Source organism: Protopterus annectens, chromosome 9.part0 (genome assembly GCF_019279795.1).
Source record: "Protopterus annectens isolate FY-2018-M chromosome 9.part0, PAN1.0, whole genome shotgun sequence".
In the NCBI taxonomy this organism is placed as follows: Eukaryota; Metazoa; Chordata; order Ceratodontiformes; family Protopteridae; genus Protopterus; species Protopterus annectens.
The window spans coordinates 973,124,025-973,146,857 of record NC_056743.1 but is presented as its reverse complement, the minus strand read 5'-3'; the positions used below and the strand labels follow the sequence as shown (position 1 = coordinate 973,146,857).

Sequence of the window (22,833 nt, the reverse complement as noted above, 5' to 3'; positions counted from 1 at the left end):
GTCTGTGACCAGTTTTGCTCACAGACTGCTATATAATGAGTATTTAAACCTAATATGTGCTTTTGCTCTGTTTATTTGTATTTACTGCAGTCAGACCTAAATTGTGCTGGTTAATGGAGTCTGTCAAGCAGATCCTTCAGTGAAGCTGTTCTCTTTGAGACATTCAACTTATTTTGCAGATCAGGTACAAGTTTTTTACACTTTTACTGTAAATTTTTTTTCCCCTCCCATTTTCAAAGATCGGTATTTGCAGCTCTCTTATGAGCAGTTATAAGGGACTAATGTCCTTTCAGAGTTTATCAAAACTTAAATATGGTGAAAAGCGCTTTGTTCATTATGAAATGTAATAGTTTTGTAGTTTGCAGCAGTAAAAGTTCTCTACTAGTATGCATTATGAAGTACTTTGTATCTTGAGTATTCACTTTCATCACCATTATCATGGACTCTTGAGACCGAGTTCGTTTTGTATTATCTTTTCCAGCATGCAGAGCTTTGGTAGATGAATTAGAATGGGAAGTTTCTCAGGTGGATCCCAAGAAGACAATTCAGATAGGATCCTTCCGAATAAATCCTGATGGTAGCCAGTCAGTGTCTGAGGTATGTTGACATATATACAGTTTATTGCTAAAGATGAGACTCTAGTGTATTAATGATGTACTTTTTTCTCTACACAAGGACTGCATTTGAAAAGTTGTCAGAGACCAGTGGGGATGGGATAGTTTACTTGTAAGAGCAAACTGGTTATAAGCACCAAAACTGGTTTGGTGTACAGCATCTTCAGTTGAATATAGAAAGGTTACTACTTTGGCTTTTCTCCATAGTATTCTAGTGTGAAATATCTGATGTTGGGCTCTGTATACAGACTGGAAACTATAGGCCATTTTCCGTGACAGACACTGAACAAAGAAATGCAGTGTCATTGAGGCTTTCTTTTAAATTATGATAAAGCCAATGGAAAAAGCACAAACCATATGCTGAGTAATTTCATATATGTCTTGGTCATTTTATCTGAGAAAGCCCACTTAATCCCTTTTTATGTACTGATAGCACAGCTGTCACATGGTAGTCCCCACACAGCCATCAGATGTGTTTCTTTTTTTCCTGTCTCCATTATCCCCTACTGTTACTACATATCCTCTAGCATCCCAAGAGTTTGGTGAGCAGTAGGCCATTGTGAGGGTTCTTCACATGCTTCCATAAGTGATATTACTCCTGTCCCTCAAACCCCCCACCCCTTCCTTTTTATAGGTAGATGCCTGCATTCATCTCCAGTTTCAGGCAGGGAGTTGTAGGCAAATTACATATCCAGAGAGATATGCCCCAATCCTATCTCCCAGGAGAGGTGAGTAAGCTCTGTCTCACCATTTCTGTCTACCCCTGGCTTGCTCCTGCTGTGTACTCAGATTTGTAAGTTTCATGAACGAACACTGGGTCTTGATGGCCGTCAAGGAACCTGATAAACTGGATCCTTTGTTGGAACTTGGTGACCATGTAGCGGTCTAGCTCCTTTTTGATGGTATGGATTTATGGACTGGCTGGGTGATTCCATAAATGTGGGAATCCAAGAAATCTGACGTTCTCACAGTTCATAGTATGGATGGTATTAATTTTTACAGCGGCAATGTGTTCTCTTGTGCTGTCCTTTCCCTTCCAGAACAACCTAAATACCTTTTGGCTCTAAGGCCAGACTTAAAGATTTTTAGTCTGCTTTATGAGAAGTGCCTGTACCTTCATAAGTTGCAACAAGCGTTGTGCATGTAGGTTACAGAGCAGGGTACAGTATTCTGTAACTGGAGATTACAGCTGTATACAGTGAGATAATTTTCTCCTTGGCATGGCTGTCGGCTCCATGGAGTGTCAAGTGAGCAATTCCTTACACTTTGAGACAGTCTTGCCTGCTTCTTACTTGTTACCTTTCAGTGTTGCATTAAGCTGCTTTTTCAATGCCACAGTGCTGCATTTTCTGATTATTGAGGTCAAGGTAATGTTTGCTGCAACATTCATAAACCGTAATGTTTACAGTGTTTGAAGGGAGGTTGTTTCAGAAGGATGGCTTAGTTGTCTGCATGTTTGGTGAGCAAGATGTTGCAGTCGTTTTTAACATATGAGAAAAAGATGACCTGGAGCTATTTATTCTGTTGAGAGTCTCCACTGGTGATGGAGTGGTGAGGACTGGGATCCTTACCAGATGTTTTTCGTGTTTCACTGTTTGGTCAGTTATGGACCCAAGTTACTAAGTTTAATTTACCTTTAAATCCTCAAGTTCATGATACTTCCCTAATCAAATGCTTAATCCCAATGTTTGATGTTCTTCATCTCACATTGCTGCAGTCCTTACACTTGGGTAGTCCGCTGTCCTCAGTCGGCCCGAATATCAAAGTATAAGGCTGACGTCGGTCAAGGCGCATTTGACTGACATCAGGACATCAGGGTACAAATGCGCATGACCAACGTCATATCCTCAGACTTTTTTGCCGCATGGTCCGATGCAGAAGCAGCATTGCAAGTGCCAGTTGGCGTTCTGAAATTTTTCGATTTCGGAGTTTCAGACCGAGTCAAAGTTGGCCAAGTACCCCGTTGGGGAATATTTTAGTTTTTTCTTGCCTCAGTGGTTTACCGGATGTCAGAAAAAGTGAATAACTGTATTTCTTGTGGGAAACAGATACCGCATAGAGATTATCATACTTTGTGTATTCCTTGTTTAGGGCCTGAGCACGACGTTGTTGGGTGTCGCTGTTGTGCTAGATTCAATAAGCGCACTATAAAGAGAAGGTTAGATTGTGCCAGGTTGGTCTTCGGGAAGCGGTGCAATTATAAAATGCCGCCGGATGCTCCGACGCTTCTTCAAGAAGCGCAAGGACAAAGCAGCTAAGCCTAGGCTAGAAGAACCCCGCACGGACGCCGGTTCTTTAGAGGTGTCGGTAGAGCCGGTGGTTCCACCGGAGGTTTCTTTGGGATCCCAGGGAGAGACTTTGTTATTGCAGGATGTGGCCTCTCAGGAGGCAGGTCAGGCTGAAGGGGCTTCTCAGGTTACTGTACTCCCCTCCCTTCCTAGGGTGGTTAGGCCCTCTCCTTCTGTTTCCAAGGCTTCTCCCAGAGGCAGGCCAGGTTTAGCTTCAGTTGGTGTCACCCCTAGTTCTTCTGGAACTGTGCCCAAGAAGCATATGCTTTAAAATGGCAGAAGATTTGATTACTTTGATTAGGGGTTCTTTGCCCCCTCCTGATAAAAGACCTAGGGTGGAACTTGAGCTAGGAAGTTTTGAGCAGGCTTCGGATGTTTCAGAGTCTTCGGCTGAAGACTTGCAGGAGTATTCTCCTTATTCTGATTCTGATGTGGATGATTCTACTCCTTCTGCTTCTCCTCCTGAGGATTTTTCTTTTTCAGAGACTCTTCATTCCATGAGGGAGCATTTTAAGTGGGAAGGTCAGGACTTCTCTGATTCCAGGAAAAGGCTTAGGGAATTTTTGTTTTTACCCCAGCATAGGCCTTTGGCTATACCTCCTGTTTTGGATGTGGTGGAAGATGTTTCTACAGAGGCTTCTCTTAATCCTGATTCTTTGCCTCCTGCTCCTGTTAAACCGGATAGGTATTACAGGGTGCCTGAAGCTCATAAGTATCTTTTAAGAGTCCTAGGGCAGACCCAGAAACTGTTAGTCAGGGGCCTAAAGGTGTTAAGGCTTCTGTTGTCAAGAATCCGGTTCCTACAGATAAAGAGGCCAGGGCTTTGGATAGATGGGGAAAGAAAGTTTATACTTCTTCCACTCTAGCTATGAGGGCTTTGAATTGCCAGTTTCACATGTTGAAATACCAAAACTATCTCCTTTCACAATTGAAGTCTAAGGTTGATGCTCTGGCGGAAGGTATTGATTGTAAAGAGTTACAAGATTTAGTACATGTTTCTGAACAGGTGGGTAAGCATTCTTTGCAATGTGGTTTTGATGCTGTACAGGCCTCGTCTAGGGTGGCTGCTACTGGGTCAGTTCTTCGCAGGCACGCCTGGCTGAGGGATCAGAATTTATCTGACCATGTTAAGACAAGGATTTTAGATGCTCCTTTGCAATCTGATGTGTTGTTTGGTTCTCCTGTTGAGGCAGTCTTAAAGAAAATGGAAGACAAGGCTAAGTCTATGCAGACTGTTAAAGATTTTTTGCAGGTTCAACCTCCGAAGTTTAGTAGAAATTGGCCTACCAAGGGATGGACGTATCCTTCTTATGATTCCCAGTCTAGAGGTAGGTCTAGACGTGGTAGGGGCAGAGCTCTGGGCTCTTTCAGGCCTAGAACAGGGAGTTCACCTGCACAGTCTTCGGGTGAGGGCAGGGGTCAGTCCTTTCGTAAACAGGCCCAATGACCTACCTTTTCAGCTGCCAGAGCCTTCTCGTCTGGCAGCACCTTTGGGAGGAAGGTTGGCACTTTTCAAGGAAAATTGGAGTTTAATTACCAAAGACAGATGGGTATTGGATATCATACACCACGGTTACAGGTTTTATTTCCATACCTTGCCTTCTTTCAAAGGCATGCCAGATGTTCCTCCTCAGCAAAGAATAGAGGCTCACAAACAAATTTCTCTGTTACTTCAAATAGGGGCCATACAGCCGGTCCCTATGCCAGAAGTGGGCCTAGGATTTTATTCTCGCCTGTTCCTAGTGCCAAAGAAAGGGAACACGTGGAGACCAATTTTGGATTCATCTACCCTCAACACTTATCTGGACATTCCCAAGTTCAAAATGTTGACGTTACAACAGCTTTTACCTCTGCTGGGCAAAGACCATTGGATGGTAACTTTGGATCTCAAGGAGGCTTACCTTCATGTTCCTATCAGACTGAGTTGCAGGAAGTATCTGCTGGCTGGGACTTCTCATTACCAGTTCTCTGCATTGCCCTTTGGCTTATCTACTGCCCAGAGTGTTCACGAAAGTTCTGGCTCCAGTGATAGCTTTCCTCAGGCTAAAAGGAATACAGATCTATCCTTATTTGGACGATTGCCTGATTCTGGCTCAAGGAAGGGACGAGCTTCTTCATCATTTGGAATATGTGATAGCAGTGCTAAGATGCCTGGGGTATTCTGTGAACGAAATAAAGTCCAGTCTAGTACCCTCTCAGGACATGTGCTTTCTGGGTGTAAGACTGAATACAGCATCCCAGATGGCCTTTTGACCCCGGACAAACAAAAGAATCTTTCCCTTTACTTTCATCAATTGTCTCATCAGTCCAGGCTGACTGCAAGGACAGTCCTTCAAGCCTTGGGGTTCATGGCATCTTGTATTCTGGTGCTTCCCAATGCCAAACTGCATATGAGGAAGTTACAATGGTATCTCAAAAATGTATGGACACAGCACTGCCAGGATCTGGACACTGTCATTCAAATAATACCTTGCATACAGAAGGAATTGTTGTGGTGGGCTCAGGAATGTCACCTAAACAAGGGACTCTCTGTGACCCGGCCAGAGGCGAGTCAGATTCTAACGACAGATGCCTCAGACAAAGCTTGGGGAGCTCATCTGAATGGAAAGTGGATACAAGACAAGTGGCCTGCCAGACTACAACATCTACATATCAACTTGAAGGAGATGTTGGCAGTCCAGTTTGCATTAATAGCGTTCAAGGATTTACTTCTTCCAGGGCAGGTGTTGATTCTAACAGACAACACAACTGTCATGTGGTACATCAACAAGCAAGGGGAACGATTCTTATCCTCTATGCAGGCAAGCAATGATTTTGTGGGAGACTGCTCTCAGTTTACAGCTAAATCTTCAGGCAAGGTTTCTGCCAGGAGCACAGAACTCCTTAGCAGATGTGTTGAGCAGGCGAATCATGGATCCCCACGAGTGGAAATTGGATCCTCATGTATTTCAGAAATTGACAGTGTCCTGGGGAACTCCAGACATAGATCTGTTCGCTTCTCCACTAAACCACCAGCTGCCAAAGTTTTGCACGAAAAGGTTTCATCCCACAGCTTGGAAAGTGGATGCTCTTTCTTTCAATTGGAGCAATCTTCATGTGTATGCCTTTCCACCACTGCCTCTCCTCCCAAAGGTACTACTAAAGGCCAGACAGGACAAGCCAAGGATGATTTTGATAGCTCCAGATTGGCCTCGACAGCATTGGTACCCATTACTGAGAAGCCTGGTATGGGAGCCTCCATGGCCTTTGCCTTCGATTCCACACCTGTTGTCTCAGGAGGACAGTCATTTGCTCAATGTCAAGCTTCACTCTCTTCACCTAATCACCTAACAGCCTGGCATATTCTGTTTTGAACCATAGTGGGTCTCAACTTCCACAGCAAGTTTTGAATGTTATTTTGGAAGCTAGAAGGCCTAGTACAAGGAAAGTGTACGCAGGTAAATGGAAGAGATTTTTATTTTGGAGTGCAGCAAAGGATTTTGATGTTTCTGAGCCTAATTTAAGTGCGGCTCTTCAATATCTTGCTGAATTACTGGACAAAGGTTTGTCCTTCTCTTCTATTAAGGTTCATGCTGCAGCAATTTCGGCTCACTATGATTGTGACCCACCATTGTTTTCTCATCCTTTGTTCAAGCAATTTCTTAGAGGGGCAAAGAATACAAGACCCCCACGTAGAGCTCCTACTCCTGCTTGGGATCTCAATTTTGTGTTGGAGAAACTCACTCTACAACCTTTTGAGCCTGCAGCTACTACAGAGTTGAAATATTTATCATGGAAGACTGCTTTTTTGTTGGCCATTACCTCTGCGAGAAGGGTTTCTGAGTTGCAGGCCCTTATGGCGGTTGAGCCTTTCTTAATTTTCCATAAGGATAGGGTATCTTTACGTACTAATCCTTCCTTTATGCCTAAAGTGGTTTCTAGTGTGGCTTTAAACCAAACTATTCATTTGCCTACTTTTTATGCAAATCCCCAAAATAAAGGGGAAAAGATTTTGCACACTTTAGATGTACACAGGCAGTTGCGATATTATTTGGACAGAACTAAAGGGTTCAGGCAGTCTCAGCAGTTATTTGTTTCTTTTGCTTTGAGTTCTCAGGGCAAGCCTGTGTCAAAACAAACTATTTCTAAGTGGATTGGGTTTTGCATTGCTTTCTGTTATTCCCATCATGGCAAGGAGATTCCAGCTGGGATTAGGCCTCATTCCACTAGGGCTACTGCCACTGACAGCTTTTTGAGGGGTGGCAACTAAGGATATTTTGGAGGCAGCTACTTGGAGTTCAGTGCATACTTTCTCTAGGCATTATCACCTACCACTTTATTCTAAATCTAGGGCTGGTTTTGCCACTGCTGTTTTGCAGGGCATTTTGGCAGCTCCTGCTTCCTTATAGTTTGGCCATCCTCCCTTACCTCTGCTTTGGGATTCTACCCAAGTGTAAGGACTGCAGCAATGTGAGATGAAGAGCATAGTACAGTTTTGTACCTACCATAAATGTAGATGTTCGAAGATCCACATTGCTGCAGTCCAATTTACCCTCCCTCCTTCCCCTCTGTAGTTAGAGGTGGTTGTGTGGGTTGGGTTGTCATTATGGTGTATATTGTATATATTGTACATATTTTTAGTGCTAGGATGGTTGGTTGTTTGCTGTCTTTTGGTTTTGACCTTTCTTTTTAGGGTCTTCTGACATCTGGGGCAAGAAAAGACTGAGGATATGACGTCGGTCATGCGCATTTGTACCCTGACGTCCTGATGTCAGTCAAATGCGCCTTGACCGACGTCAGCCTTATACTTTGATATTCGGGCCGACCGAGGACAGCGGACTACCCAAGTGTAAGGACTGCAGCAATGTGGATCTTCGAACATCTACATTTATGGTAGGTACAAAACTGTACTTTTTGATTTGTTGAGTTTGTAAATGGAAAAATATAGCTTTAGAGTTTGTTGAAGACCCACAGGAGGTGACAGAGTTCCATTTCATGCTGAAGTTTGACTCTCTGCCCTGTTCTTAGGTTCCATATGCTAGGTCAGAGTCTCACCTGACAGAACTCTTGGAAAAAATCTGTGAGAAGATGAAGGAATACGGAGAGAAGATAGATTCACATACTCATCGAAAGACGTATGTCCGTGTACTTACTCGTGATGGCACAAAAATGGATCTGTCTGAAACCAAATTTAATGAGGATGTTACTGCAGAACTTAAGTTTGCTGTGAGTCGGTCATGATTCCTTTCTGTATGTTTGAAAGACTTATTTTAAAGTAATATGGCATGAGCACAAGAATGCTGATTCTTTTTTTTCTGGTGTTTTTAGCTGTAGACTTGAAAACTTGCTGTACATGATAAAGAATCTGTTATTTCTTTGGTTCTTCAGGGTCCCTCCCTTATACATACACACCACCCAGAACCACTGAACTGTAGCTCCAAACTGATCCGACAGACGCCCATACCCAGTTCTTTTCTTCAGAGATTGTTGGTATCTCGCAATGTATTTGATGCTTTTGGTATACTTTTTGTATGTGTGTTTTGCCTGTTTCCCCTTCATGACATTGGTGCTGAATGTGCTGACCTTGGGGAAGATTTTGAGTGATGCACCTGCCTTTCTATAAAATGTTAGCAAATGCTGATATTGCTGTGATGTCAGCATCTTTCTTAGTAGTCTTTATGGCCATCATGAGCCAACTTTGTCAGATCTCTAGAAAGACCTGAGCATCAGGAGCGTTTTTTTAGATCTCCAGAAAGATCTGAGCTGCTAATTTTAAGTGTAGCAGTGGCTGTGGCTCAGCACTTGAAATTTGGAAACGGTCAGCTGTTGTTTTAGCAACTGAAGAGTTCACTGAAGTGGAGGATCAGCAAGTACTGTGAGCTCAACTGTATTAAATCTGCAGGCATAGTAATCACCTTTACAAAAACATGTCTGAAATATTTGCTTGGCTATACCTCTACATATTTTATTATGCCTTTTCTTACCCATCTTTTAGCTTATGTTTATCAGCCTTTGTTGCGTAATGGTTTAGTCACAAAACTCAAACCATTCTTTCCAGGTATGCAATGCCCACTTTTTTTTTTTTATATGCCTTGGAAGTTGGGTCACTTTTTAATCCAACACGCACTGCTTGAAATTGTAGCCATAGATAGTTAAAATAGTATCTGTACACAAGAAGCAAACCCTTTTCCTTTAATAGAATCAAAGTGGTGGACCCCACCTCCCTTTACAGTTGTAATGTGTTTGCTCCAGTGTCTTCACTGGGCATTTTAAATGCAGTCTGTGCCAAATGTTTATCTGCTTTCCTTTCCTTAGTACATTTGACATGAATGTTTTTGCTGCTAATAATGCAAAAGTTAATTACTCCAGTCTGTAGCACAACATTGTATGGCAATGACTGTTGTATATTATGTAATCCTGCTTATTAATTGTATGCTGTGTACTTTTAATGTGCCTTTGCTGCATGTCCCAGTAGTATAACTGAAAAGGGTCCACTTGGGATTAGTTTTATTATGTGGTAGATGAATAAATTAATATCTAGCCCACTACTTGAGGTATCCCATTAGTTTCCAGTCTTTAATAAGAGTTTTTCTTCTCTTGTCCTGCTGTATAATCATTTTACCAAAGTGAAACACCTGGATCTTCAGATCATTTTGATTTCTTAGTGACTGTTTTGTAGTTCATTTTCATATCTTGCAAAACTGTAAAAAAAAAAAAAAAAAAGCCAGGACTACAGAACTTTCTGATGCAATTCCCTGGTTACCCAAGAGTTCTATTTTTATCTAGTTAAGCTCCCATCCTGTGCTTAAAAACTTTAAATGTTCCAAAAATCATTTTAGCAGTGATTCCACAAGTTTTACTTCAGAGGTCAGACTACCGAGTTGATTGATTTCAAAACTGGGTCTTGCCACACACACACACCCTCCTCCCCTGCCCCATGTCAATTCATTAAAAAACATTTGCAAAATTACATACTGTGCAATCCTTGTGCATGGTGCATCGCCACAAAGTACAGTGGTTGCTCTTAAACTATTTATTTTGCATTTAAGTTACCTGGCTAACCAGTGTTTGCTTTCTTTTTTTTTTTTTTTTTTCAGTTTAATTATTTTATATCCCTTGCTATTACCTTTGTTTAATCCAAGCAGCGGTAAACTATTTACATTTAGACTAATTTCTTGTATAAATACAATTTTATATAGTCCTGTCTCACTGTCATTCTTACATGTGGGTTCGGAGCTGATCCTCTGCTCTGACTTTGCCGATTACAAAGCTTGAAGTCTCTAAGTTGGCTTGTGGCAAGGTAGGTATCCCACAATGCAGTGGTACCAATCCCCAGATCTCGTTTGCCGCTATACGAGTTCAGGAGTGCTCTTCTTGGCCGTGTCCAAGTCTAAATCTTTTTCTACATTTTTTCATATTTGCAGACTTTTTTCTCTTAGTAGTTAGTTAATAGTTAGACTATTTTATTTAGAATATAGGTAGCATTACTGTTAGACAATTGTTGCTGATTTGTCAACTGTTTGGCCAATGTTTTTCTGCAGGACTGTTGGTATCCCGTAGTGGTAACTTATCTATATTTAGCATTTGCTGTTGAGTCCTTGTTGATTTGTTACTAGTTTTATAGCGTGTGTTTGAATTACAGGACTTGGTGTTTAGTCCATTGTGTTGCCATTTAACCTATTGCCTTGTGTGTTGTCTTTTCCTTAGGCTTAGGTATCTTAGTGAAGCATTTTCAAGGGCTAGGCCCGTTTAAGTTAGAGGACCTAGTCCTTTCTTAAAATTGCCGTTCTTCAGTTGGTATTTCCTTTCTGTTATACAGGGCTAGGCCCATTTAAGTTAGAGGACCTAGTCCTTTGTTAATCTCACTTTGCCTTATTGTGTGCTGTTTCCCTCTTTGAATAGGGCTAGGCCCGTTTAAGTTAAAGGACCTAGTCCTCTCTCTGGTTTTCCTGTGGTGTGCTTGTTCTTTCCCCCAATAGTTAAGCTCTATTTTAGTTAGAGACCTTAACTAATCTCTTTGTCCTTAGCGTTGTTTTTCTTCCAGCAGTTATGTCTAAAGAAACTAAAGAAAAGGACCATTAAACCTTCGGGTTTTAAAAAATGCACACAGAAAATGTCCTTAACGGACAGGCATAGTGTATGTGTATACTGTTTTGGGGGGGGGGCATTCACTTGCAGAAGACGTGTACTTTTTGTCATTCCTTTAGTTCGAGGGTCCTTCAAGAAAGGAAAGTTTATCTTGAAAGGTTACCTAAAACCGTCCTTTGAGGAAGATTTGGGTAGTTCTTCCTCCTCACAATCTACAGGGTCGTCTCCTAGCAGGAAAGACTGTGAAAAGGCCTTCTCCAGTGTCCTCTGAGAAATCTGGACCTCTGAAAAAATTTCAAAAACCAAGGTTTTCACCTAATCAGCTTCACTGCCTTCAGAACCAATTGAGGTTATTACGATTGATATGCCTGTATTGTCCCCAAGTACTTCGGAGCCGAAAAGGATTCTGTAGCTCTGAGCCAGTCAACAGATATCCCACCGGTCTCCCCTACACCGAGATCACCTATTTTTCAGAGATCTCTCGCTCCAACTCTTTCTTCCAGGTCCTCTAGGAGCCTATCGGATGAAGATGTGAAGAGGGTGGTGTGCAGACTCTCTTGAAGGTACTGGGGCTGGCAAATTTGCTCTGCTCCTGACCAACTGGCCTCTGAGCCACCCAAGTCCTGTCAGCCGCTACTGATCCTCTGAGCCATTCCAGTCTGTCTGAACCAGAATATTGAGTACCGTTTGCAGTAGACTCTTCAGCCCCGATACCCCAAGTGGCTTTTTCGTAAATGATATCTGCTCCGACACACTGTGACATCTGTAGTGTCTAGAAGCAGAAGTTCACCAGTCTGCCCCAAGGAAGTTTCTCAGACACAAGTCTCTTTGGTTCCGAGTCTACCTCTCCGTGCATCGGCTCACCTGAGCTCGGCTCCTACATCTGTGTTTGAGCCGATCTCCCTGGAACTGGGAGCTACCTCTGCATTTTCGGAACCAGTGGTGTCCTCTGAGCCAGGGGAGTCTGCCTTCAAGCTTATGAGGAGTGTGCTGCCCAAATCTACAGCTCTACACAGGGATGCTGATGTTCTTCCCCCAAAAGCACCGGCCTCTGTCTTGGCGCCATGCTTATAAACAGGACAGTAGAGCTCCGCAGCCTTAGGAGTGCCCTCTGGGTGGTCCCCATTCTTCCGAGACCTCCCCATAATACCCTTCTGAGGAGCCTTCTCTGAAGAAAACATGCAAGAGGAAGCATGTAGACTCCCTTATGAGTCTGTCTCTTCTGACACTGACCTCGAGAAGTCAGAAGGGTCCCCACTGTCGTCCTCTGATATCTCCTTTGTAGATATCCTTGAGATCCTAAAACAGAGAGGGGGCTGAGGTACCATCACCCCTTCTGATGAGGAGTCTGTGTACCTGAAGGCTTTTGGATCTCAACCTTCAGCCTCTTGGGTGTGTCTGCATTTTGACGAGCTCATGGACTTTGGTCAGTCAAAAGGCATGGGAATCCTGTGACACCATGGAGCCAGTCTGTAGGAGGCCAAACAAATTTCTCTCTGCCCCAAAGGAAAAGGATCTCCTTGAAAAAAGGTATGCCAGTAGATGCTATGGTGGTGGCAGCAGCCACCAAGAAGGAGCATGCAGAGACATCCTCATCTGTCCATCCGCCGAATAAGGAGTCTTGAACAAAGAAAATGTATGGGAAGCATGTTTTTTCTTCATTGGCTTTTACCCTTGGATCGCTGAATTATCTTACCCATTTTACAAGGCTTCAGAGAGTTCTCCTGAAGGAACTAGGAGATGCTCTACAAGGTACTTCAAATGAGGAAGTACCAGAAAAGGTTACCACTCAGTTATCCACCCTAAACTCCATTGTGAACTCCTCTATGAGGCTAATATACGCAGCAGATGTAGCGAGTAGGGTAGCTGGTTCAGGAGTTTCCCTGAGGAGATGCTTCTGGATGCGCTTGTGTATCTTCATGGAACCCTTTAAGTGTCTACCTTCACAAATGCCCCTTTTGATAACTGTTTGGACCAAACATTAATTATACCCTCACCAGATGCGAGCAGGAAGGGAAAAAACTCTCTGCCCTTGGAGTACGTTTTTCTGTCCTTTCAAGACCTTATCCTAAAGGGCAGAAAGGCGGGAAGTTGTGGTTCAAGAAATCCCAGAGATTTTTCCTAGATGCACGAGGTGATTCCTTCCTCGGGGGCAGAGGGGAAGGAAATGGTAGATGCCGTCCTAGAGGCAGAGGGGGTCCGCAAAACCAGGGTGACCATGATTCCTTTCGCGGACATCCCTATCAGCGCCCCTGAAAGGAGGCCCAACTGTGCTACTCTGGAGCCAGTCTGGGGATGTTTATCTTTGTACCCAGAAGCCTGGCACAATATCACAAAAGACAAGTGGGAACAAAACATAACATCCAGAGGATACTCCATACCCTTCTCCTACCCCCCTCCTCAAACTAGGAAAATCCCAGATGTTCCACTAAATCATAGGGATCAAGCAACTGTAGAGATTCAATAGTTGCTAAACAAAAGTCATCCAAACCGTCCCCGCAGACCAGATAGGATTCGGAACTTACTCTAGATTCTTTTTAGTGCCAAAAGGAACAAGGGACTGGAGGCCTTTATTGGATCTCAGCAAACTAAACAAATCAGTAAAGAAGTCCAAGTTCCGAATGGTGACACTGCAGTCTATACTCCCCTTTTAGGAAAGACAATTGGATGTGCTCGATAGACCTCCAAGATGCGTACTACCACATAAAAATGGACAGAGCATCGAGGAGTCATTGCACTTCTGGCTGGGAGCCAGTCACTGGCATTTTCATGCTCTGCCCTTTGGTCTCACTACAGCCCCCAGAGTGTTCAACAAATGCATGGCAGTAGTAAAGGCTCACTTGAGATGTCTTGGATTCCGAGTGTTTCCATACTTGGACGACTGGCTCCTAACTGCCACCGCCACCGCCAAGCATCTACTTCAACAGGCCAGAGACATGACACTACAAATTTGTGCTCGGGTAGGCATTACAATAAACTTGCAAAAATCTGCCTTGTCACCCTGTCAGCATGTTACTTTTATAGGTGCAGAAATAGACACCTTTTCAATGATGGCACACCTTCCCGCCGACAGAATTGTGAATCTCAAACAACAGATGTTGCTTCTTCCCAAACACAAAGTCAAAGCAAAGATAGTGCTCAGACTACTGGGAACAATGGCCTCAACCATAACTCTTGTTCCATTAACCGGGATGCATATGAGAGTCCTACAGTGGTTACTCTTCTCCCAATGGTCGCTTCAGGAACGTCCTCTCTCACCCAATCATAATAACAGAAACTTGCAAGAAGGATCTTAATTGGTGGATTCAGTCCAACTAGTTAACCACCTGGAGACCATTCATCCCATATCAACCTGTTGCTACTGTGACCACAGATGCTTCCCAGATAGGGTGGCCAGGCATTACCTGGGAAAGACAGTCCAGGGCATATAGCAGGAACATGAGGCTCATTTGAACATCGGTGTTCTAGAGATGAGAGCAGTGCTTCCGGCGTTGCAAGCACTCCACAACTCTCTTACCTCTAGGGACGATTGCAATCCAGTCAGACTGTCAGTGGTGTGGTATATAAACAGACAAGGAGGAACCAGTTCATATCCACTTTTGTCGAGAGGCTCTGAGAGTTTGGCAGTGGGCAGTATCTTCCCAATGCTTTCTAGTTGCAATGCACATCCCGGGAAAGTCCACTGTGATGGCCAACAAGCTCAGCAGGGCAATTTTGATGCCTCACGAGTGGTCTCTGAATCAGAACGTAGTGGAAGAGATCTTCTACAAATGGGGCCAGCCTTGCTGCGATCTTTTTGCCATCCCTATGAACGCCAAATGCAGTAGCTACTTTGCCATGATCTCCCCCCCCCCCCTTTCCGGGGGAGACACCAAGAGACGCACTTGTTCACAATTGGCCCTCAGGACTGCTTTATGCTTTTGCCCCATTTCCCCTCGTATCAAAAGTCATTCAGAAAGCAAAATCCTTTTGAGGTAAGATGATTCTCATTGCTCCGTACTGGCCTCGTCAAATTTGGCTTCCCTTTCTCTGGCCTCATCTACTGAAGGATCATTGTATTCTGGACCAAGTTCTAGACCTGCTGACACGTCAGGAAAATTCCATCCTTCTCACCACACCCTGTACTTGACAGCTTGGCTGCTCCACTTCCAACCGTTAGTAAGGCTTCAGGATTTCACTCAAGCAGTAAAACGTATCTTGATATCCTCTCATAAATTTTCTACCAGAAAACTATATGCTAGTAAATAGAAAAGATTTATTTTGGGGTGCAGACCAGAAACCTAGATCTCTTCACTGTCCCAATTTCCTCAATTTTAGACTTCCTTTCAGAACTCTTCCAACAAGGTTCAGCCGCTGCTACGGTTAAAGTTCAGCTAGCAGCTAGCTCCAATTTCCACTTAGGACAGCATATGCCTAACTTGATGGCGCACATAGACTGTGTAAGGCCTTTTTGAAAGGCACTTCCTTACTGAGACCTCCATTTAAAGAACCTGTCCCTCCTTGGGATTTCAATTTTGTCCTTTCGCACCACCTTTTGAACCTTCATCCACTTACGAATTAAAATTTCTCTCTCTGAAAACTATTGTTCTGGTAGCCATAACCTCAGCTAGAAGAGTTTCAGAGCTACAAGCACTTTCAGTCAAGCCTCCTTATTTGATCTTCCATAAAGGCAAGGTTTCTCTTCGAACTAACCCTTCCTTTGTCCCCAAGATTTGCTACCAATCCAATATCAACCAAACTATTGAACTTCCAGTATTTTTCCCTAACCATACCAACAAGGCAGAACACAGACTTCACCAACTTGATGTGCATAAGCAACTAAGGTTCTACCCCCACAGAACTGAAGAATTCAGGAAGTCAGACCAGTTATTCATATTCTTTTTGGAGGCAAGAAAGGGTATGCCAGTCTCAAAAATCACATTATCTAATTGGCTTTCTAATTGCATAACTTTTATATACTCTTCCAATAACAAGGAACTCCCCTTCAAAGTTAGAGGTCACTCAACCAGATCAGTAGCAACATCCACTGCCTTTCAAGACAGGATTTCAATGGACAGTATTTGTGCAGCCACAATGTGGACAAGCCAACATACTTTTATTACTCATTACAAAGTTGACTTGGCCTCCAGGGACAGAGCTTCCTTTGGTTCCATGATGCTCGACTGTATTCCCATCAGCCACCCGAGGAAAAAGGTGCTAAAGATGCTGTCCCACGTGTAAGAATGAAGGTAAGACAGGACTACATAACATAAAGAAGTTATGTACTCACCATAACATTCTGCGTTTGTAGTCCATCTCACCCTTCATTCTTATGAACCCACCCATCTACCCCCATCCATATAGTCCTAGAGGACCTGGTAGGAAAATGTTGCTCCTTCCTTATGTTGAAGACCTTTCACTATTGCTTCCCCTTTATCTGAGGGTTCAGTATAACTATTGTCTGTTGTAGTTGGCAGCAAACAAGATCTGAGGATTGATACCAATGCATTATGAGATACCTACCTTCCCACAAGCCAATTTAGAGACTTCGAGCTTTGTAATCGGCACGAACCCACATGTAAGAATGAAGGGTGAGATGGACTACAAACATAAAACGTTATGGTGAGTGCATAACTTCTTTTTTTAAATACTTCATAATGTCCGAAACCAGCAAGTAATAGCATTTGTACATTACATGTTAAAAGGGCATTACATTCATTATTTTTTCCCATACTCAACTTTGTAAGTGATATTCATGTAACTTAAGATTCATTTGATTTATTAATCAGAAAGCTCAGGTTGTTCTTACTATCCTCCCTCTACTCCATGTCTAATTTCATCCATAATTCTTTTCACTGCAACAGATGTTTTTTCTTTTGCTTCTTTCTTCAAATAAGTTTTATATAGAGTTTTTCTCCCCGGGCCTCCACTGAAAACTGAGTATGTGACCCAGTCAGGCTTTCCTGGTAAACAAATGCCAAGTTAAATAAATATTTCTGGTTACTATCCGTAACAAAGACTTAAGGTAATTATTTACCTTGGTTGTGTCATCCTTTTCCCACTCAGTAGCTTCATGTCGTTACTAAGACTCAACTCTTCTCCACAATATTGTTTAAAACTGCTTGAAGCTCTTTCTGTTGATACTTTTGCAGTCCAAAAACAGGTGTTCCGGTCCATTTCTAATTTGTCACATCTTCAGCATAGCTGGTCTGTCTGCAAGAACATATTCTCAAGTCCAGTTTATAAAAATACCCATATAGGCATCTCCAGGCAAATATTCCAAACTTTACAGATTTTATAGCATATCTGGGCATGATGCATATTTCCGTCCAATCTTCCCTACATAAGTGATTGTGGTTCTTTACTCTGATCCAGGCTAAACTTGATACCCTGATGATTCTTTGATTCTATCAGAACCTTGTTTGCTGTACTTGTCTTCTCCCTAAATGCTAAGTTAGATCAGTCTACTGTAGTTGGTTTCTCCAGCAGTTGTTTGTGAACCTCAGATTTTCTCTAAGCTCTGATGTTAATCCTGTATATGCTGGGTAATCCCTCTCTTTTTATTAGAGAACACATTCAATTCAGACACCACTGCACAGGTGATCAAATTAAATTTCCTTATAACAATAACAAAACAAGTCCAATAATTTTAATTTTCATCCAAGAGTATTACAGTAGTAAATGTCAATGTAGTTGTACTTCTGAAAATAAATAACCTAAAAGGTCAAGTTTTATACCTCTCCTTACCACGATCCATCAACACTTGTGTTCCCATTTTTCTTCAAAACAATGCAACTCAAGTGTAAACCGTCTACAGAAGTTCCACACCCAGTTACTTTGTAAATCACTTCTACTCCTGTCAGTCATTCATTTTGTATACATCTAGTCTGCTTCCTATCCAGGTTTGATCTTACACTCTTCAAATGTCTCCTCGTTCATACCCATTTTCTCTTTCCATAACCCCCATATTACAGTACGATGCCGGTCTCTCCATCTTTTCAAAGCTCTTCTATCATCTCAGCTACCTCCTCCATGTTGGGCTCAGCTACCATTATGCGTTTCTTCATAATTACCTTCTTTCCCAATGTCTGTAGGTTTCCTGTTATAACTTCACTTTTCCCTTCAGTTCTTTTACTATATCCTAACAGTTTGAGAGAGAACTTTCACTTTTCCTGTCAACTTCTGTAGTATCCCTGCTTTTGTATATACATCTAATTTCATACATTCCCAAAAATGTGCAACCACGTCCCCATTTCCTCTCTGCACCTCCACCACTCCTCCTAACCCATTCTAGGAAACCTCCTCCCTAACCTGTCTGATGTGTAAAAATATTTGTGCAAACATTTTCATGCAAAGATTTTAAAATTTCTAGCTTTGCTAACATATCTTTGTAGGGAAATAATCTCATGACATTCTTCTCCAACCTGAGCCCCCCGTGTTGATCTCCCATTGAATTTTCTTTTTCTCAGTCTGTCATTTACCTTTTTCCTTTAGCCACTCTCTTTTCTAATGTTTAACAATCCTATGGTCCCTCTTCCTTCCATGCTGCTCCTCCTGCTTCTTGCCCTAACTTTGACAGCTGCTGCCCTTCTCTTACTTCCAGTCCCATTCTACTCCAGGAACTAACCACTACTGCGTAATCCCACTTTAACTGTTCCTTGAAATTCTATTGCTGTTGAACTTCTCAACTTTGTTTTCTGAATATCTGCTATGCGAGACCAGTATCACAATTGCTTTTGTCTGATCCTCCATCTCCATAAGTTATTAGACTGTTCATCTTCCTCCGTATCCTCTATCCTCGGCATCCTGTCCATCTGTTTCAACATATCTTCTTCTGTCCATATAGCTTTAAAAATGTTATTCACTTTTTTAAACCAGTCTGTTCTCAGCCCCTGAGTAGAAAAGTTTAACAGTACTATATCATCACCTGCTCTCTCCCATTCTTTCCTTTTCCCATAGCATCATTTTCCAATCTGCATCATATTTTTTATCTGTTAATCTTAACACTCCCTTTTGAAATGCCAGCACTTGTAATGTTGAGTGCCGAAAATCCAGAGAAGAGCAAATCTCAGAAAAAATCACTTGTCTTTAAAACTTTTTTTTGGGGGGGGGGCACTGCACCACACACACACACACACACACACACACACACACACACACACACACACACACACACACACACACACACACACACACACACACACACACTCTCTCTAAACTTATATATACCAACTCCAAGATTGCCATATCTCAGAAAAAAGGGAAAATTCCAGGAAATGGCATCTCACACTTAGTATATATTTGTCTGATCTTTCAGCCATTCAGTCTCCATATTTCAGGACTCACTGTAGTGAATATTGACATTTCAAATGGTTACCAATCTTAACACGTAAGTCGGGGCACCGGTACTAGCTAATATTCTTCAAATCTGGTATTCCTAGATCTTTCTCCTTGACCATTAACATCTTATCCCAGCTCACTCTTTTTTTTTTTTTTTTTTTTTTCTCCTGCCCACACACAATCTCTAAATACCTGGGAGCGATCAGAACACTTGTGGTGCATTACAGTAAGTATGTAACACATCTGCATCACCTGTACTTTCTGGTCTATGTCTAGAGGTAGTATTGTCCATTTTGTGCAGCTGAACTCACTTTATCAAAGATCCTGCGAAATGTACCTGCCAGTAATGTTTCCACCTAATCTATTAACCATATCCCCAGATATCTCCTGATCCACCCAAAACTCATTCTTGCTTTTGCCTTTCTTGCCCCAAAGCTCTGTTTACCAGTATTGGTCTAATTTTTTCCTTAATTTTATAACCTGAATATTCTCCAAATTCACTCCGCTGCAGTAACCTCTCCTCATCCAGCATCTTGCTAGGCTTGACTTGGCTTTGTTTCCTTATCCTAACTCTTAATTTCCATACCCCTCTTACTCTACTATTATATTTCACTGATGATTTCTATTCCATAACCCTCCCAAACAACCTCACTACTTAGTTTCTTTTTACCCGATTCCCAACTCCCATTTAGTCTTTTTTAGCACCATTCCAAACCATTCTTTCTCCTTCCCATACTACTTTGCACTGTTCATTCATAGTCATGCCCCTCCATAACCGTACCTATATATTCTACATTTTATCTTCCCATTTCCCAAATGAATCATCATGTCTTCCTGTTATAACTACATTTTCATACTCTAGCCTTTTAAGCCCCCTGTATTCCTTACGTTCCACACAAGATACTAGGACAACCTAACTCTGTTCCTTCATTAAAAAAAAAAACTTTTCCTACCTACCTACCCTCTACAAGCTTTCAGAGTCTACTACCACTAAATATCCTTCTACCCTGCAACAACATTTTCCTCCTTGATTCCTACTACCTGCCCAACTGTAACATACAGATCCCTTTATTTTAATCATGCTCGCCTCAGCTTATCCTGTATTCTTCTCATGCTACTGGGCCATCTGTCATCCAACCATGACGCTATAATATTTCTCAAAACATGTCCAACTGTCTTCCAAACCACCTAGTCATTCTTTCTCCCTAAATTCTCCACGCATCACACCAAACTGATTTAATTATTCTCCTCTTTACCTCAAATGTAGACTGAATAATTCCATTTCTACTAAAACAAAATTAAGTGGAAAAATACTCTCTAAAAAAGAAGCATCAGGAATCAACCAGTATACTAAAATCCTTCTAAGAGGAGACATTCGCCCTAATGCTGTCCCTGCCTATCGCAGTGAACATAAAGATGATTGTTTTTCACACATTAATCTAACCCTACAGTGCTCAGCCCCCAACCACAGTGATCTAGTCTTTGTTGCCATAAATGTTAAAAAATATATACAATATATATATTATATATATACATGACTGGATTTACCCACATAAGCCTGATATTCTTGTAATTGAAACTGGGCTTAAACCAAGCATAAAAGATTCCGCAATTATACATCCTGGTTATAATATCTGTAATGACTAAAGTGGAAGGTGGTGGTATTGCTTTAATATTTCCCAGCAACTGCCACATTTCACCTTAACAAACCAATACCAAAATTCAGTTCTGCAGAAGTTTAAACAAATGTGTATTACTGTTATTTACAGCCTTACTGGTGATAATGCAGCCATACTGGAAGGTATCCTACAGTGGATATAGATAATTCCACAAGAAAAAATGGTACTAGGTGATGTGAATGTCTGTTGGACATAAACTCTAACTTCCCTACATCTAATATGAACTTATTTGGTTTCACACAGCTAATTAATAGCCCCACACATTATAGCAAAACTTCAAATTCAGTATTAGGCTGGATCCTAGTGTCAGACCCTAGGAAATATACCACCTCTGCTACAATACTGTCCCTGTGATCATCTCCCAGTCTATACAACCATACAGGGGTCCGAATGACGAGATAAGTCAGCAAGCAAAGGAGAGTGGTATTGCTGGAGTTGAATTCATACCAAATCAATGGATAAGTACGATAGAAAATGTCACAACCAAAACAAAAAAAAAACACCGTAATTAACTCCAACTTTAATAAAACAGAACTGTAGAGCATCATCCAGTAAGCGCTTTCGTGTATGGATAGACTTCTTCAGACTAAATGAATGAAAGCAAAGCACAGCATTATATACTACTTCAATAAATTATTCATTTAAACCATTAAATCTATCTAGTAAAGGCCTGCCCTAATACTTTAACTTTTCTTTTTAAATATACTTTAAAATTCTCTTTGTCATGTAATCATGGAGGACTGCTGGGATCTAACCTGAATATCCAGCAGTATTTTCTCAAGACTAATTCATCCTCTGCATCCAGTCAATTTTTAAAATCAGGCACTTGGTCAAGAACTAAAAATTTAGGTGAACCTTCACATTTTGTAATACAGTATATTTTTCCCAAGCCTTATTCATGTTCATTTTATTTATTACATACACGTGCTCATGCACCCTCTTGTATAGCTCTCCACTAGTTCTACATACAATGTATTATAAAATGTGGATATTGAGATTAGATGCCAGCAGTTCTAGATTAAATGACAGAGAACTTCAAAGTATATTAAAAAGAGAGAAGTTAAAGCATTAGGGCAGACATTTATGAAATTGATGATTTAATTGATTTATTGAAGCAGTATATAAAGTTGTGCTTTGCTTTCATTCATTCAGTCTGAAGAAGTCGAACTGTAGAGAAAGAGCTTAATGGATGATGCTCTCCATTTGTTTTGTTTTTAGTAGTTTGGAGTTTATTACAGTGGTTGATGTCCTTCACCGGTCCGCTTGCTGATGTCGTCGTTCACCCCACGTCATCTCTGTCGGTCTCCGGTATAGCAAAGGCATCAGCCCATTTCCCTTCTCTTTTCTTTCTTGCCAGCAAGCAGAAGCGCTGTTCGAGATCCGGTCGGTCGATCCAGAGATTACCTCACCGCTAACTACTCGCAGGACTTCTACTCGCCTCAGCCTCGCTGGGGACTCCAGCCGATGTCAGCTAACCTGTGAAAAACAAATTGTTCATAAGGTGGGACACAAATACCTCTGCTAAGGATAGCCTCTTACCGTCTGCCTTGTGTTCGCCCAGCCCACGACGCCCGGCCCACGCTAGGTGGATCCTCCACCCAAACTGCTAAAACGAAAAAGATAAGACGACGACACTGGGGCGTCGGTTTTGTTTTAAAACCAAATTGTTTGTGAAGCCCGCGTGTCTCTGTTCTGTTCGACCGGAAAAAAACTGAAAAAAAATCAATACAGAATCTCTACCACCTACCCCCTGCTCTTGAATAGGCCAAAGCAGCCAAAACTACTACAGTGCACCCCTACAACCCCCCCCCCTCAAACGCACCCTGGCTTACTGCTTACTATTTAAGATCATTAATTTTTTAATTA

General features: G+C 42.0%; 1 protein-coding gene across 2 annotated transcripts in view; it reads left to right on the top strand.

Moving 5' to 3' along the window:
* Positions 1–481: 481 nt before the first annotated feature.
* Positions 482–22,833, top strand: part of CNPY2 (canopy FGF signaling regulator 2) — a gene marked incomplete at its 5' end in the record, with an annotated part of 208,691 nt that continues 186,339 nt past the window's right edge. For both annotated transcript variants that reach the window (XM_044083716.1, XM_044083717.1), the window contains 2 exon segments: positions 482–597; positions 7,910–8,107. In XM_044083716.1, coding sequence (XP_043939651.1) covers positions 482–597; positions 7,910–8,107 — 314 coding nt within the window.